Source organism: Fistularia commersonii, chromosome 12 (genome assembly GCF_037954325.1).
Source record: "Fistularia commersonii isolate RoL2024-O1a breed Wild chromosome 12, RoL_Fcom_v1.0, whole genome shotgun sequence".
In the NCBI taxonomy this organism is placed as follows: domain Eukaryota; kingdom Metazoa; phylum Chordata; class Actinopteri; order Syngnathiformes; family Fistulariidae; genus Fistularia; species Fistularia commersonii.
This window is the reverse complement of record NC_141295.1, coordinates 3,333,048-3,350,064: the sequence shown is the minus strand read 5'-3', so window position 1 is coordinate 3,350,064 and position 17,017 is coordinate 3,333,048. Positions and strand designations below refer to the sequence as shown.

The window sequence follows — 17,017 nt, the reverse complement described above, 5'->3', positions numbered from 1 at the left end:
CTGTTATGTTTTTTACTTGAAACTCTGGCACAGCAATTTCCTTCGGGATTAATAAAGTTGTTCTCATCTCATCTCAAAACAGGGGTGTCAAATTCATTTTGGTCCAGGGTCCACATACGGCCTAATTTGATGTCAAAGTGGCCGAACCACCAAAACCATTACCTAGAACAGTGTTTCCCAGCCACTGTGCCACGGCACATTAGTGTGTTGTGAGAGATCATCGGGTGTGCCGTGGAAAAATGCCCACTTTCACCTGATTGGCCTCAAAATTATTTATCCAACGCAAATAGTGTTTCTTCCTATGTCTACATGGGCAGCGTGCCCGTTCGATGGCAACGAATAGTGAATTAACCTGTGCATCTGTGTATCAGAGTGATTAGTGACGCTTTGCATGATACATTTTTAAGATAAAAAGTACTTGTATCTGCGTCAACAAACAGGCAGCATTGTTAAAAACTACCAAGATGAGTGAGAAAGCAGTGAAAGCTTGCTTCGAAGTTGCTGGACTCATCTCTAAATCCAAACAGCCACACACCGTAGCAAAACATTAATACTACCTGCCGGCAAAATCATTGTAGAAGACAAGCTCAGCTCTGGCGTTGATAAAGAAATAGCCCGAGTTCTCTCAAATAATACCATTTTCAGACATATTGATGACATGTCTTCGGACATTGCAAAAAAGTGTTCTGGAAAAAATGCACATCAGTGGGAAATTAGCATTGCAACTTGATGAATCTACAAATATTAGATACATTTGATTTCACACTAAGTAAATTGAGACTACGGTTTCATTCTAATTCCTGAAAAACTGTTTTTGGCATATTTATTTGGTGGTGTGCCGTGTGATTTTTCTAATGTAAAATATGTGCCGTGGGAAACACTAACCTAGAAGTAACACTAAGTCCAAATTTTTTCTTTATTTTACTTTAAAAGAGGTAAACAGGTAAACTACAAAAATCTATATATGTCATGATCTGTTCTTCTAAAAAAATACATGATGAATTATAATAAAAATGAATATTCAAAAAGAATTTATGAAATTACACCCTAAAAATATCGTTGAGTTAAAAGAGAAAATCAAAAAAATATTTGGCACAAGAATTAAGTAGAAAATTGATTGTTTTGATTGATTCACGTATAAGAGGAGGTATAATGTTTACAAGGCTAATAGTGGCTATTCTGGTTATTTTTAATTTTGCCGTTTTTTTTTTTTTTGCTGTCGTTTTTGTCTTTTTCATAAAAATAAGAAAAGGAAAGATCATTTTAACAACATCACTAGATGTTTTTTCATCCAAAAATCATTTCATTTTAAAATTTAGTAGCCAAAAAAATACATTGCAAAGTTACCTTTTTATTTTTTCCTTGCCCCTTTTTTTATGAAACCCATGAACCGTTCCTTTAAAAAAGACATGACAAATTAATATTAAGAATTATTTCAAAAAAGAATTGATGAAATTACAAAATTATACCCTAAAAATATTGTTGAGTTGAAAAAGAAATCTTGGCACAGTGGAAAAATTTGCCACTAGAATTTAATACAAAATTGATTGGTAGCGTGTATAAGCATGTATAATGTTTACAAGGCTATTCTGGTTATTAAATCAATCTTTTTAATTTTGCCTGGGTTTTTATTTTTTTGAATTGTTTTTATAGAAACAAGACAAGGAAAGATCATTTTAACAATGTCACAGTTTTTTAGCAAAAAATCTTTTTTTTTAATTCAAATTTGGAAGCAAATAATACATTGCAAAGTTACTGTTTCATTTTTTCTTTCCCGTTTTTTTTTTTTTTGAAACCCACTGTATAATCATGCTACTTGAACAAACTACTTACCACACTAACTAAATTAAAAAAAAATATATCAACGCAATAAAATTGTGATCAGAACGCATGTGTGGTTTAAAAAAAAATAAAGTTATCTTGTTGGCATGTTGTTTTGTTTTGTAAAGTCATCCAGACTGTTTTGAATTTTTTTTATAACCACATGTCTTTGTGCAAATAAAAAGTTAACTTGCCGGAATAATATAATGATAGTTTGCTATACAGGCGTGTTGCAATAGCTACGGGCTTGAAAATGCTGGAGAAATATCTTACAAAGTTGACACTGGGAAATTAAAGTGTTTGCCATGAGAAACAGACGGTTTCCACATTCTCCTTACTCCACATACTATGATACCTTTTTGTTTATTTGCTTGTTTTTTTTGGGGGGGGGGGTTTCGTTGTGTGTTGTTATTTTTTGTCTGGTGTCAAGATCTGGAATGTCACAATGTGACATTAATCGGGGTTCCAAATAACATAGCATATATAACTCTTACTCAAATAGGGTCAAAATAGTTGGGCTATTGATGAGCAACTGGATGCAATATAGAAAACTCAGAAACTAGGAGGGAGACTAAAATAATAATAATAATAATAATAAATAATAATAATAATAATAATAAATAAATAATAATAATGATAATAATAATAATACTCTACCTTTGCATGGGTAACATTTTCAATTAAATAACTGAAATGACTACTGGTATATACGATGATTTCTTCTGAAATTTCAATCAAACCTTGGTTGATTGAAATTTTGTCCAGAATTAGAAAATGTAGTATGATAATGTTAATTTAGACTCAACTGTCATTAAATGTATGACAGAAAAACACTTATGAAGCATTGATTGTATTGATAAAAGGTGGTAAAAAGAATGAAACTATAAATTTAAAAATCTGGTATTAGAATCATCCATTATAATCATACATTTTATATGTTAAAAAATAGTTATTTTGCAAGGAAAGTACAAGATATTTATGACATATATTATGTTCCCTCAAGAGAAGACAATTATCTTGACAATACTATGGTTTTATAGTCTTTGAATGAGATAAATTGATTGACTCAACGGTGTCTTCAAATATGTTGATAACGTACCCCGATGTCGTCTACTCATACAATAGATCATTAAAGTAATCCGTTTTTGAAGGGGAATGGCTTTTACAGTCTTCTTGAAATTCAAAGAAATTATCCTTTTGTCCAATCTTTAGTTTTGTCCACATTTTAAAAAACAAAAACAATTAGTAGTTTATAATATTAAAAATAAAACTAAAGTAATTTACACGTGTGGTTGTTTAAAATACACGGTATGAAAATATCAAATATTATGAAACAGTGTAAAACACAATAAGCGTGTATTTTCAATTTATTTTAATGCAGTTGTTTAATGTTACGTTAAAAAAACTTGTATGTCGGGTTCAAAAGTAAAACAAAGCCCAAAACAACGACAAACGAACATATAATTTGATTGGTAAATCGGGGTTGAACCAGTTATCGCGAGAACGCCACGGTGCCTATGTGAGATCTCGGGGCGGATATCCGGCCTCTTTTCCGCGGCGGACCGTCGTTTGGTCGGTTTGGCAAAATGAAGGTACTACTTTTCCTTATTTATATGTATTGAAAAGCCAATATTCTATCAAAATACTCATTAATATTTGTAGCATTAGTTTAGAATTTATACGCGCTCTTGTTCGTTGTCGTATTCATGGCTCCGTGAGGCAGGATGAGCTTTGATTCAGAATGAGTGCTAATGCCGACTAACACATCAGGGAATGAGCGATGGAAACATGGCCGCTCACTGCAAGAAATGTGAGACGGATTCAGCTTCTCCTTACCAAATGAGTTTCTTTTTTGCCCGAAATATTCTAACCCCCACAAATAATTTACGCGTATGGGTTCTTCTTGACGCTCAACAAGAAGTAAATCAAGTTGAATTAGTCGTAAGGTAAGCTAATGCTGTTTAGCTTCTGGATAGCTACCGGTGAAGAAGCCAACAGGCCTACAAGGTTGCCCACTTTGAGGTACAGGGTTTTACTGCAAAACCTACAATTTACGGTCTGTGTGTCCTATTTATGTGAATTTATTACACCAAATGAACCAAAGCTGCTCCTCGATTATTGGCTGTGAGTCTCAGGTTTTGCTCAATGGCACAAACATTGGAATACTCACGCCTGTGTTTCTAATCAGGGTTTGTTTTGGGGGTTTCTTTCAGCTGAACATCTCGTTCCCTGCTACTGGCTGCCAAAAGCTCATCGAAGTCGATGATGAGCGTAAGCTGCGAACCTTCTATGAGAAACGTATGGCCACAGAGGTGGCTGCTGACCCCCTTGGAGATGAGTGGAAGGTATGTGCAGATCGTCTCATTGTCTTGAAGCATTCTTTACAGGGAGTGTAACCTAAGTTCCCATTTAGAACTGTGCAGATATGTAGCACACAAGTAGACCCTTTCTGACTCTACCTGTAGTCATTAAGGGGGGACAGTGTGTGCCAAAAAAATTTGAGCAACTCATCAGATGCTTTCAGACAGCACATACTGACTGATGGCAGCAGTATCGCTCAAACAATCCCTTAATTCTACCAGTAAATAAAAGTAAGTTCCTCAAGGGATAAAAGTATTCTTACTTGATAAGGTAGCTGATGTGTCTCAAAAGACTAAAAAATTAAAAGGCCGTGCAACATAACTAGAGGCTGTTATTTCATGTCCCTAGCTGCTTTCATTATTGTTGATCGGGAGTTGTAAAGGTTATTGTTAGAACAACATTTCATTGACTGGCAAAATGTGAGATCAGAAAACAGTATTCCCAAAAGGTTATTTTGATTCAGGACATATCCTTGCAACTCATTCATGCAACTGAAAATTGCTGCAAGAGTTCTTCATACAGCGTCTTTTTATTTGATAATTTTAGCGAGAAGGGATAACACTGAATATTTTCTTCTGTTACAAAGTACTTGAACTTTTCTCTGGCTTTTGTAGGGTTACGTGGTGCGAATCAGTGGAGGCAATGACAAACAGGGCTTCCCAATGAAGCAAGGTGTGCTGACCCATGGTCGTGTGCGCCTGTTGCTCAGCAAGGGTCACTCCTGCTACCGCCCCCGCAGGACTGGTGAGCGCAAGCGCAAGTCTGTCCGTGGTTGCATCGTTGACGCCAATCTCAGCGTTCTCAATTTGGTCATTGTCAAGAAAGGTAACACTTTTGCAGATATCAAAAGCGCACAGTGTAATTACAGTGAACATCTATTCTGGTCCCAACTGGTTTGGCAATGAGTTAGTAACTTTGATTATTGGTTCAGAAGTTAATTATTGAACTCTGTTTTGTACTGTATTAATGGCACACCCGTAGACCCTTTTTGATTGGCTGTAGTCATTAAGGGGGGACAGAGTGTGCAAAAATATCCGTGGAGCTGCCTACCAGATGTGACCAGACTCGACAGTGGATGGTCGAACTGTGTTGCTCTCTCATTATATGTTAGTGTTCGATTATGTTGTTTTAAAGTTTAGAAATAGATTTTCATCATGCAGGCATTAAGTTTGAGTCTGAATCTATATGGTCCTACTGATTAAAATCAAATTAAGGCCTTAAGGCCCCCCCTTTACTGACTTTGTATTTTAAAATGGTATTTTCAGGTGAGAAGGATATCCCTGGGCTGACTGACAGCACTGTCCCTCGCCGTCTTGGTCCCAAGAGGGCCAGCAAGATCCGCAAGCTCTTCAACTTGGCCAAAGAGGATGATGTTAGACAGTATGTTGTGAGGAGACCTGTGACTAAAGAAGGTAGGACTTGACTTGAAACTGATATTAATAATACCACAGTTTCAACTTCCTGGGTTTGCATTCCCTGGAGTACAAGGTTTTATATTCTACCTTTGCAAGAGCGCAGATTATGCAGAACACCGGTGAATATTCACATAGCCCCATGTTCAAACCCAGAATAGCTTTTTAAATAAGGCAATGTACACAAAAGTGTGACCCATATAATCATCTCAAATGGATGCAGCCCCTCAGTAACATTTCGCATTGCACCGCAAACATTAATACACACTTTATAACAGTCTTGGGACTGTATAGAAAAGTCAGACCGTCTTCAGTGGTGGTCTTTTTAACAAGTTTGGTTGCTAGGAGATTGCACAGTTACACACATCCCATTCAGTTATTTTCGAGCACAAACCCCAACAATATGATGGACAATTTTGTCTTTTAATACTTAGCAACATCATTTACTATGTTTTAAGTTTGTTGTTCGGGGCTCTTTGAATATCCATAGGATCAATGTCAACAGGGATAAGTCCTTTCAAACTAAAATAACCCAAAATTTGAATATGGGCATTTCTTTTTGTAGGCGTTACATTTCATCTGAATTTTAAGACTAGTGTCAGGAAATCTGGAATTTTAGAAGTTGTTTAGCTTTACACTCAAATATCTTCCTACACATAATTTGGTGTTTTTATTGGCTTTCACAAAAGTGGGAGTACTGCACCTCTTTACCCATAATGTACATTTTAAATTGGGCTCTGAAATCCGCTGTTTTAGAAGCAAAACAACAGAGTAAAGGACAGTTTTACTTATAAAATTGTCATTTTATAAGTCAGGGACCAGTTTAAAGAATTTCACAGTCATCTTAGAAATCTATTCTTTTTTGCTATGATCTGGTAGTCTTCCACAATATAACTAGGAGAATTTTAGTTTCCTCCAAATGTCTGAAATACACATCAGAAACTAAAGGTTTTACTGTCGAACTGAGGATACAATGCACAAAATTAGGAACTTGTGGGCTCGTAAATCATCCTTCTAGATGCATTTTTTTTGTCATTGAAATACTGGTTGATTTATTCATTTGATAAAAACTAGGTGATTGAAACCTCATATCTCCCCCTTCAACAGGCAAGAAGCCCAGAACCAAGGCACCCAGGATCCAGAGACTGGTGACGCCCCGTGTGCTGCAGCACAAGCGCCGCCGCATTGCCCTCAAGAGGCAGCGCACCCAGAAGAACAAGGAGGAGGCATCTGAGTATGCCAAGCTGCTGGCTAAGAGGATGAAGGTGGGTTGTCTTGAGTGTTGAACAACTTTGTGAGTGGTCCAGATAACCAAAGCCTATCCCACCATTAATGCAATATGACGGATCAGGTCAATTTTTAAGATCATTGCCAGCAACTCTTAGGAATAGACGGTTTGCAGTTGTCACAAGGATGAATATTATAGCGTATTACATATATATATACATACATATGTATATGTGTGTGTGTGTGTAGAAATTGCTTATTCACGCAGGGTGAGCAGTTTGGCTTCCATTATAACCATTAGTACCCTCTTAAAACCTCTGTGGATCTAAATTGAAAAAGATGATTCTCACACATTTAGTCCAAGTGTGGGTTAAGTTTGAGTTTTCACACTGTTTTAGACGGTGCAAGCCTAAACAGAACACATTTTGTCGGCTCATTTCCTTGACTTCAACAAGCTGGGTCTCACCATTGTAAATTCACTCTATCGTTACGTTATTTACAAATTTACGATCGACGATTTCTTAGTTCAATAACATCAGAATGTAGAGATTTTGTTTGGTTATGGTCTTGTGTGCTACATCACATCAAGGCTGTCATCTTTGGCCATCAAACAGCTTTTAATGGAGTTGTGATTGGGATATGATGGGGGTGTTGAATCATTTGAGTAATTTTATTTTTTCTTGACAAACAGGAGGCCAAGGAGAAGCGCCAGGAACAGATTGCCAAGAGGCGTCGCCTTTCTTCTCTGAGGGCATCCACATCCAAGTCAGAGTCTAGCCAAAAGTGAACTCATAAAATCAAATAAATGTTTTTGCTGAAAGCTCTGTTTGTAATTTATGAGTCTTGACAAGGTCTTTTGGATATTTTAGAATTTAAATGTGCTGATTGTCTTGTTTGAAAGCAAATGTTCAAGTCAAACTTGCACCAAAGCATTTTTCATTCTTGTTTGCCACTATCAAGTTTTATTTTAGGCACAAGTTCGAAGTTTATCCAGTGTCTTCATTGTGCCTCCAAATCAGTTTTTCACAGCCGTTTCGGCAGCAGTCCAAAGATCATTAGTCTTCATCTTGAGGTTGACTGATCAAGTTCCAGGGCTGGCGCTTGTAGTGCTAATACAACTGCCATAAGTCTTTAACTTAATTTGGTAGTTCTCCTAGTTGTGTGTGTGTACCTTCCAATAACTAAATCAGAATAGTGTAAAGCACTATTTACTATGGTGACTGGTAATATGTTCAAACATAATGGGATTGGACCTTGTATAATGGTACAAAATCAAACCAGATCCCATTACTAGTCACGTAAATGTGCACATTTAAAAATGTACCATCGTTTGTAAAATTTATTCTGTTACTAGAGCGGGTAACTTAATAGAATATGAAAGTGGTCAAAGACGATAAAACAATCAGTACATTTGGACTCCATTCCTCAATCCATTAGAGACCGTCAGAATTGTCATAGTTGGTAATGCAAACTGGTAAACCCAGAGGTAAGACTCCTTTCACAGATATTATATATATATATTTTATATATATAAAATATGTTTTTTTTTTTAATAAATATACATAATACATGATTTTATTGGACAATATAAGGGAAAATTCAGATATTTAACACACAAACATCTCATCCTAGATCATTTCACTGTGCATACCTTCACACTACATCCATTCTCAAACACGGGGGCTCAGTGAACATTGTAATTCTTGGATTTTAATTGTGTGGTTTTCATCTGGAGAGGTTTTTGGGCTTTTGTGATGGAGGGCAGCTTAAGTTGAACAACAATGAAGAACAAGACAGACACAACCTGATGCTGGAGATACCGTCGGACTTGCTGAAGGCTTAACATTGTGGTGTTCCAGACAGTATGAAGGTCTTGGAACATACTTGGAGATTTGGACAAGGTCTCTTGTTACCTGATGGTGGGAGAAAACCGACTGGCATTGATAATGTGAAACCAAGGACAACACTTGTATTTATTTGTAAAATTATAGACTGTGGGGAACAAATCATTTTTTGTATATGTTGGAAGGTGTGGCAAATAGGTTTAAAAAACAAAAGGAAAAGCAATCTTGAGCAGTAACAGCTCTCATTTGAGGCTCTTCATCTCCCTTATGACAAGAGAATGACAGTTAAAACACCATTAGACTACAGAAATGACTGGTTTATTTAACGAAAATCCCCATTTGAGATAATAGTTTGTCTCCGGCTTTGATGGCTAGTACTGCAGAATAAGTAAATCGGAGATCACCTATGAAGTCATGGAAATATCTAGGAGAAACAGCTGTACAATCCCTGGTTAGATAATTCAACAGGATCTTAGAGAGTTAGAGGACACTTGAGGAGTGGCAAAGAAGCACAATGGTGCTCATTTTTAAGAATACGGGAGATGTGCAAAATTGGGGTAACTGTAGAGGAATAAAGTTGATGAGCCGTACAATTAAGTTAAAGGAAAAGAGTAGTGGGAACCTGACAAAGTAGAAGTCAGCATTTGTGAAGAGCAGTATTGCTCACTGCCTATAAAGTAGTGCAGATGCAGTATTATCATTAAGAATGCTGGTAGAGAAGTACAGAGTAAGCTGCAGTGTTTCTTTGTAGATCTAGAAAAAGCATACAAAAGGGTACAAGAGAAGAACTATGGTACTGAATGATGAAGTCCAGAGTGACAGAGAAGTAATAGACTGGTGCAGGACATGTATGCCAGCTGGGAGAGCCAGCTGTGAGACTGGTTATGTGTGACAGATGTTCAAGGTAAAAGTGGGACTACATCAAGGATCAGCTCTGAACCCCTTGTAAAAAGTGGTGATGGACAGAATGACAGATTGGGTTGGAGATGAATCTCCATGGACAATGATATTTGCAGATGACATCGTGATCTGTGGTGAGAGCAGGGAGCAGGTGGGGGGAAATCTTGAAATGGAAGTATGCCCTGAAAAGGAGAGGAATGACAATAAGTCGCAGCAAGATAGAATATACGTGTGTGGAACAATGTGGCTACAGGGAGTGGATATAAAGAAGATGGAAGATTTAGTACTTAGGATGACCAGTCAAGAGCAATGGAGAGTGTGGAAAAGAGGCGAGGAAACGGGTTGAAAGAAGCATCGGGGTACTATGGGATGGACGTATATAAGCTACAATGAAAGGACAGGTGTACAAGAGGTGGTGAGACCAGCGATGCTGTGGATCAGGAATGAGTGTTAGAGGGACAGCATATGTTAGATGTTTCGGAGATAAGATCAGAAATTGATAAAAGGATGCTGGGGTTGGAACTGCCAGGCATGAGGCGTAGAGGAAAAACCAAAGAGAAGATTTATGGATTAGTGGAAAAGGACATGGAGGTTAGTTTGGGGAAGAAGAGGACACAGAGAATTGGGTTGGATGAAGGTTGGTTCACTGTAGCGACCCTGAAGGGAAAAGCTAAAAGGAAAAGAACAAGTTAATCAGATATCACATACCAATTTATTTGGCATGTCTAACCTCCTTCCTCCCATAACATTACAATGATTCATTGTTCAGATATGAACAATATCTGAACAATGGTTTTAAATAACTTCTGTTGTCCCAGTTGCAGCTATTCTTTTCCCAACTACTTTAAAAATGTTGCTCTCTTGTATTTCATTTTCTCTGAAGCCGTAAATACTTCAGAATCCTCCAACTTTGAGTGAAATGCTTACTTTGGCACCCTTTTTTTTTTTAAGCCATTGCCAACTCATTTCAAAGCAAGCATGCAAATTTGATAAACAACAGATTGAACTGAAAATAAAAACTTCAAGGTTTTTTTGTTCTAAGGGGACAATTTGAACTATTTAATTCAGAAAAAACTCCAAACATGATTAGTATCTTCTTCAGTAGCAGCTCCTATTTTAAGGGTTCAAGAAAATAAGCATTAATATAAACAAATAAACATTGAAAAGGTATGCGCAATTATATAGGTATGAAATGACGTCTTTTCACACCTGTAGTGTCAAGGTCACACACCTTTTTCCTCCTCTGTAGGAGGCAGTATTCGGTCTATCAGAGCCTCAGATATGGTAAGCATGGTGTCTATCCCCACACCCCAACAGGATCTTAGAGAGTGAGAAGGTGCCTGAGGAATGGAGACAAAGTGTGATGGTGCCCATTTTTAAGAATAAGGAGGATGTGTAGAATTGCGGCACCTATAGAGAGATAAAGTTGATGAGCCATACAATGAAGTTATGGGAAAGAGTAGTGGAATTTGTGAACAGTATTTGTTAACGGCAGTATGGCTTCATCCCTTGAAAGAGTACTACAGATGCAGTATTTGCTTTGAGAATGCTAATAGAGAAGTACAGAGAAGGCCAGAGGGAGCTGCATTGTGTTTTTGTAGACCTAGAAAAAGTATATGACAGGGGGCCAGGAGAGAAACTCTGGTATTGTTTGAGACAATCTGGAATGGCAGAGAAGTATGTTTGACTGGTGCAGGACATGTATGCTACTTGTGAGACAGTGGTGCAGTGTGCCGTAAGGGTAATGGAAGTTCAAGGTGGAGGTGGGACTCCACCAGGGATCAGCTCTTGTTTGCAGTGGTGATGGACAGGGTGACAGATTAGACGGGAATCTCCATGGACCATGATTTTTGCAGATGACATTGTGATCTGCAGTGAGAGCAGACAACAGGTTGAGGAAAATCTAGAGAGGTGGAGGTATGCTCTGCAAAGGAGAGGAATGAAGATTAGTCGCAGCAAGACAGAGTATACGTGTGCGAATGAGAGGAACTCAGCTGGAACGGTGAGGCTGCAGGGTGTAGAGATCAAGAAGTTGGAGGATTTCAGGTTCTTGGGGTCAACAATCCAGAGCAACGGAGAGTGCAGAAAAGAGGTGAAGAGACGGGTTGAAGCAGGTTGGAATGGGTGGAGAAAAGTGTCAGGGGTACAATGTGATAGAAGACTATTGGCTGGAATGAAAGGAAAGGTGTACAAGACAGTGGTGAGACCAGCGATGTCGTATGGACTAGAAACTGTTACAATGACGAAAAGACAGCAGGCAGAACTAGAGGTTGTACAGGTGAAGATATTGAGGTTCTCTTTGGGAGTGACCAGGATGGATAGGATGAGTAATGAGTCCATCAGAGGAACAGCACATGTTGGATGTTTTAGAGAGAAGGTCAAAGAAGCCAGACTGAGATGGTTCGGTCATGTACAGTGGAGGGATAGTGAATGTATTGGTAGACGAGCTGGTTCTCCCTAGTTTCACCAGTAGCAGCACCATGTACCACATTCTGAATCTGAAGCCGCTTATTCTTCACACCAATGGCAATCTTAGTCAAACAAACCAGGAGACTAAAGACAAGGATTTCTTCCATCATTCAAAATTCATGTCAATTTCATCTCAGTATCTGAGCTTCAAATTAAACTCACCCGCTCTCCAACCAGTCCATACTTACATGCCACATCCTTTGCAGCAGAAACTACGGTATATCGGGGACAGTCAAGCAATAACCGAGCGAGAGATCGTTTACAGCTGGAAAGCATCTGCTACTGCTTCATTCAACTGCTCCAAAAGGAGGTCTGGATTATCTTGAGTTCTAGGATGGGCATCATAAACGGCATCCTATTTTCTCATAGGCTACTGTTTCCTGAACATCTGTTCTAACAATAAATGGGAAACAGGCTTTTTTGGCAGACAATAGCATTATATCAAAAATGTGAATATCTACAGGCTTACTGATATTTTGTTTGATTAAATTAAAAAATACAGGTAGTAAATTACTTAAGTAATTCAAAGTAAAAGTTGCAAGTAGAGAAGTATGATTTATTTCATTGAGAGGTACAGTAATTCATCAAAACTGATTTTAAACAACAGATACACACACCAAATATTTGCTCGCTCAAACATCACAACTTGGGGCTGTTTTTTTTTATTGTTGTTTTTTTTTTTTCAAATTAAGTTGTTTTTTTAAAGAGTTATTGCTAAAATCCACCTTTGATAATTGGGCATTTCTGATCCTTTTGAGGGGAGGGGGGTCAAGATGAGGTATACAATTAATAAATACTGAAGCAGGATACTGGTAATAATTATATCTATTACATAACTGCAGCGTCGTGTAATAATAAATGCGTGTATTAAGCGTCAAATGGGGCCACCTCTTAAGATTAACCGTAAATCTACCCACCTGGTTGTTGTTATTCATCAGCATGTTTCATGCTTTTCGTTGAAGGGAGAGAAAAATAAAGGTACACATAGTTAAAATATTTCATTTTTAAATTTTATTGCTTTAAAAATACAGGTCAATTAGCGGTCACCCGTTGTTGCCCTGATGGGACGAAAACAAAATAGACGTCGATTATGATAAATATAGGATTTCTTTCAAAACCTTTCAGAAGGTTTCTATTTTTGTGTTCAATATGTTTTTTTGTTGTTGTTGTTTTCCTTCCTAAGGCAAAAACTGCACCTACACAGTGAATGCGATATTTAAAAGGTACAAGATGTTTCCTTCGATGCTTGTTTATTGATTTACATGCATATCCACAAATTACATTAATATAAGAGAGCGCTATTATGTTGGTTGAACAAGTAAAAAATTTGGCAGATTTTTCATAAAGTACTTTTTGTGGTAATTGCATATGCTATTCCTGGTTCACCACAAAAATGGTATTATCTAAGTCCAGGCGGTTATGGAACAGTTTAACACAAGATCAGATTTGAAGAAAATGTTGCACTTCACCCGAATCATACGTAAAGCATAAAATCTAGCGGTCTCTTATAATTTCCCATCATCGGCATAAAGAGAACCTCAACATCTTCATCATCTGTTGTTGTTGTCGTCGTCTGCTGTCTATTTATTTGCTCTCTATTTATTTGTGGATGTTTTGCTAACTTCTGTCTTTCTGTTTATATTCATATTGATATTCGCTTCCCCTTTTTTTACATTATAGCTATTACGCTGCTGTGACAAAGGAATTTCCCTTCTGGAGATCAATAAAACTTATCTTATCTTATCTTATCTTATCTTATCTTATCTTATCTTATCTTATCTTATCTTATCTTATCTTATCTTATCGCATAGTACCCATTTCTTTACCTCTTTTCCACACAAATATTATCACTCCGTATTATTATTTTGTCAGGCTAAACCAGACCTGGGAATTTTACGGCTTATTTTGCTTTTCTAACAATTTTCTTTGAATATATTGAACATAGAAACTCCTTTTGTTTAATTTTCTATGAATAATGATAATAATAATAATAACCTTTATTTATACTTGTAAGACCACTGAGGTCTCCCTCATTTTCAGGGTCGACAAGTTTACTCAGGGTCGACAAGTTTAATGATATGAATGATAACATACAAAATAATGTCAGTACATTTATATAATCATTAATGATTTTAAAGTTGAAATAAAATGCCCCAAAAAATAGATTAAAATTGCAATTTTCATTTTCTTCAATTTTGAATTGAATAAAATAAATTAAATAAGAAATGTGCTCCACCAGCCAAAATAATTGCCCACCCCTGGGTTAAAGCAAAACTGTCCATCAAATGCAACTATTACACAGTAACCATGACCATCTCCTCATTTAAATTACACTGTAAATACCTAATATAAGTGTATAACTGCATTCCTTCAACAAATCATTTACATTTCTTTTAAAAAAAAAATGTACTTGAGTTTCATTTTCCTTGTATATATTATTTCTTTAAATATATAGATACACATATACGTTAAAGGACATTGGATAAATGCAATCGCAGCGTGGTTCCCTATTATCTATCAAATTTTGCGCCCAAATCTGTTTGAATTTTCATAATAAATAAAAACTGAAAAAAAAAGTATCTTGCGTTGTCGGCAGGATTCGAACCTGCGCGGGGAGACCCCAATGGATTTCTAGTCCATCGCCTTAACCACTCGGCCACGACAACACACTTTCCAACCAGATGAATGTATATTTATATAAATGTGTGTATTATATTTTGATATCCTTTCTGTGATCTACGTTTATCTTTTGCTGTGTTCGTCCGGATCACGGTTCGATCGGTGTTCCGTCTTGTGTAGTAAGAGCCAATTTAACGAGAGATTAATGAAATCATGATTAATTGGACCTTATAAGGGTGTTTTTCACGTGTGATCGAGAGCTCATAATAAAGACAAAGGAATATATCGGGATCTCCACTGCGAGAAAATATAATGTTTGTGGTTATTCATCGTGATATTTGGGATTTTAGTACTGGTACAGCTGAACTCGGTGATTTAAAGTGGATGGTGAGGGAAAAAAAAAATCGACCCAGTTTCCGCTGTAAATGAACAAGTTGTGAAATAACAACGCAAAGCCAGAATTCGATCGAAACCGAAAGAATTGATTTCTTCATTTGTGTTATTTCAAACCTTAATACGTGCACTGGAAACTTTGACGACGACTTGTTCAGGTGCATGTTGCGCTCAATGTCGGACGCATTATCCTCTTGCTGGATTTGCTGTGACGACGATAGCGATACAGGATATCATGGTTCACTGTGTTTCGCTGTGTGCGATTCACCTCCATGTGGCCTGAATAAGTCGTCAGAAATAACCGGGACCGAATAAGTTGACTTGACGCGCAGCGTTTGCACGGATAACTATTTTCATAAACTAGCATGCTTATTGCGTCTATTGTAGAATAATGAGTCACGTGACCAAGCCTAGACTCGCCGTTGGTGTAGTCAAGCTAGAGATTAAAAGAACGCACTTACGGAAGTGGAACCGTTTCAACGACATCGAAACCAAGAAATAACGAAACCTTTATCGGGATATGATGTACGAATAAAACCAATGGATCCGAGGAGTGCTGTGTGTCCCGTGCGCCATTGTGAACACACTTTATTTCGCTGTTTATCCAGTCCCTTTGAGTTTTATTTTGAAGGAAATGTCCGTGCACTTCCGGTGTAACAAATGCTTTCTATGGCAAACTTGACGGATGTATCGGGCCTGCTGTGTTTTCAACGGAGGGAGAGCCGAGAAGAAAAATGGCGTCTGCAGGCGACCCAGAGCGGGACACCGGCCGTTCAGTTTGAGCTTTCCGCCCAGAAATTGAGGCCGGGGCTTGGCGGGGACTTATCGGTTGGGTATATCCTTCCCTATTTTCCTCGCCGTGCGTGGCTTCTTCCAGCACCGAGATTGAAGCGGAACAGGAGAGACTCTCTCCTACAATGAGGGGGAGAAGAGGAAGGCCGCCCAAACCAGAAGCCGTGATGCGGGAAGGCTCTCCCGGGCCAGTCCGCGGCTCCCGGAGCGGGAGGAGTAGAGGGATGCGCGGACGGGGGAGAGGCAAAGCCCGCGGTCGGGGACGGGGAGCGAGTGACAGCGGCTGCGGGAACGTCTCCGCGGAGGTGGATACGGAAATATCCGGCCGAGAGAACTTTAATTCGTCCCGGGGCCGAAGGAAAGTTGGAGGCTCGAATACTGTCGTAGCGGCGGCATCGCGGGGCAGAGGAGGCAGAGGGAGAGGCAGGGGGTCGAGAGGCGGCCGCGGAGGGAGAGGCGGAGTGAGGCGGCCTCAAACCAAGGTGGTCTACGACGACAACAGCGACGAAGAGGACGATAATTTAAGCTACAGGTCGGAAGACGACGAACTCCTAAACGACAACCCTTCGTCGGATCTTGAAGAAGAGGAGGCCTTGGGTAACGACTCGGACTATCTGGAGGAACTACCGGATGATGATGATGCCAGCTACTGCACGGAGAGTAGTTTACGGAGCCACAGCACGCTGTGTAGCACCCCAGGTACGTCGGTATTGCAGGTTCCCGGTACCGACGGGGTGTTTTGTTTTTCTCCCAATTTCAGCCCCAATTCGGAAAGCAAGCCGCATTGTTCAAAATGGAGCTTGCACTCAGAAAACGGGCCTTTGTTTATCGTGTGCACGGCTGGCCGCCGGATCGCAGGTTTGCCCCCCGTGTTTCAGTCGGGCTCTGCTCTTTCTGACTTTTTTTTTGTCGGATCAGCACATGTTCTGTCAGTTCGTAGTAAACAAACTGTTAGCGGGTCGTTGTTTCCCCCTTAACCCCCCCACCGATCCCCCTTAACCCCCCTCCTACAAACCACCCTTCGATCCAACTTACTAGCCACCTTTCAATACGTGCTCCAAAACGCAAAATTCATACTTTAATTCATTCATTATTTGCAATTTTTTGACGTCGCCTTTCGAGTTTTTCCAACATGCTACATGCCGATTTTTGCACTACTAAACAATGCATCTACTACTA

General features: G+C 38.7%; 2 protein-coding genes and 1 non-coding gene across 5 annotated transcripts in view; 2 read left to right on the top strand and 1 right to left on the bottom strand.

The window, feature by feature from the left end:
* The first annotated feature begins 3,354 nt into the window (after positions 1–3,354).
* On the top strand, positions 3,355–7,641 carry LOC147228148 (small ribosomal subunit protein eS6). The gene is made up of 6 exons (XM_086156383.1): positions 3,355–3,413; positions 4,035–4,166; positions 4,797–5,007; positions 5,448–5,594; positions 6,702–6,859; positions 7,513–7,641. The coding sequence occupies exons 1-6, from the start codon at positions 3,408–3,410 to the stop codon at positions 7,606–7,608; spliced, it is 750 nt and encodes a 249-aa protein (XP_086012509.1). The 5' UTR covers positions 3,355–3,407; the 3' UTR covers positions 7,609–7,641.
* A 6,977-nt stretch (positions 7,642–14,618) lies between these two features.
* Positions 14,619–14,700, bottom strand: trnas-aga (transfer RNA serine (anticodon AGA)). The gene has a single exon. It is a non-coding gene; the product is annotated as a tRNA-Ser (tRNA).
* Positions 14,701–15,798: 1,098 nt separating this feature from the next.
* Positions 15,799–17,017, top strand: part of LOC147228145 (nucleosome-remodeling factor subunit BPTF-like) — a 56,597-nt gene continuing 55,378 nt past the window's right edge. For all 3 annotated transcript variants that reach the window (XM_086156377.1, XM_086156375.1, XM_086156374.1), the window contains exon 1: positions 15,799–16,537. In XM_086156377.1, coding sequence (XP_086012503.1) covers positions 15,964–16,537 — 574 coding nt within the window. In that variant the 5' untranslated portion in view covers positions 15,799–15,963. The remainder of the gene's footprint in view (positions 16,538–17,017) is intronic.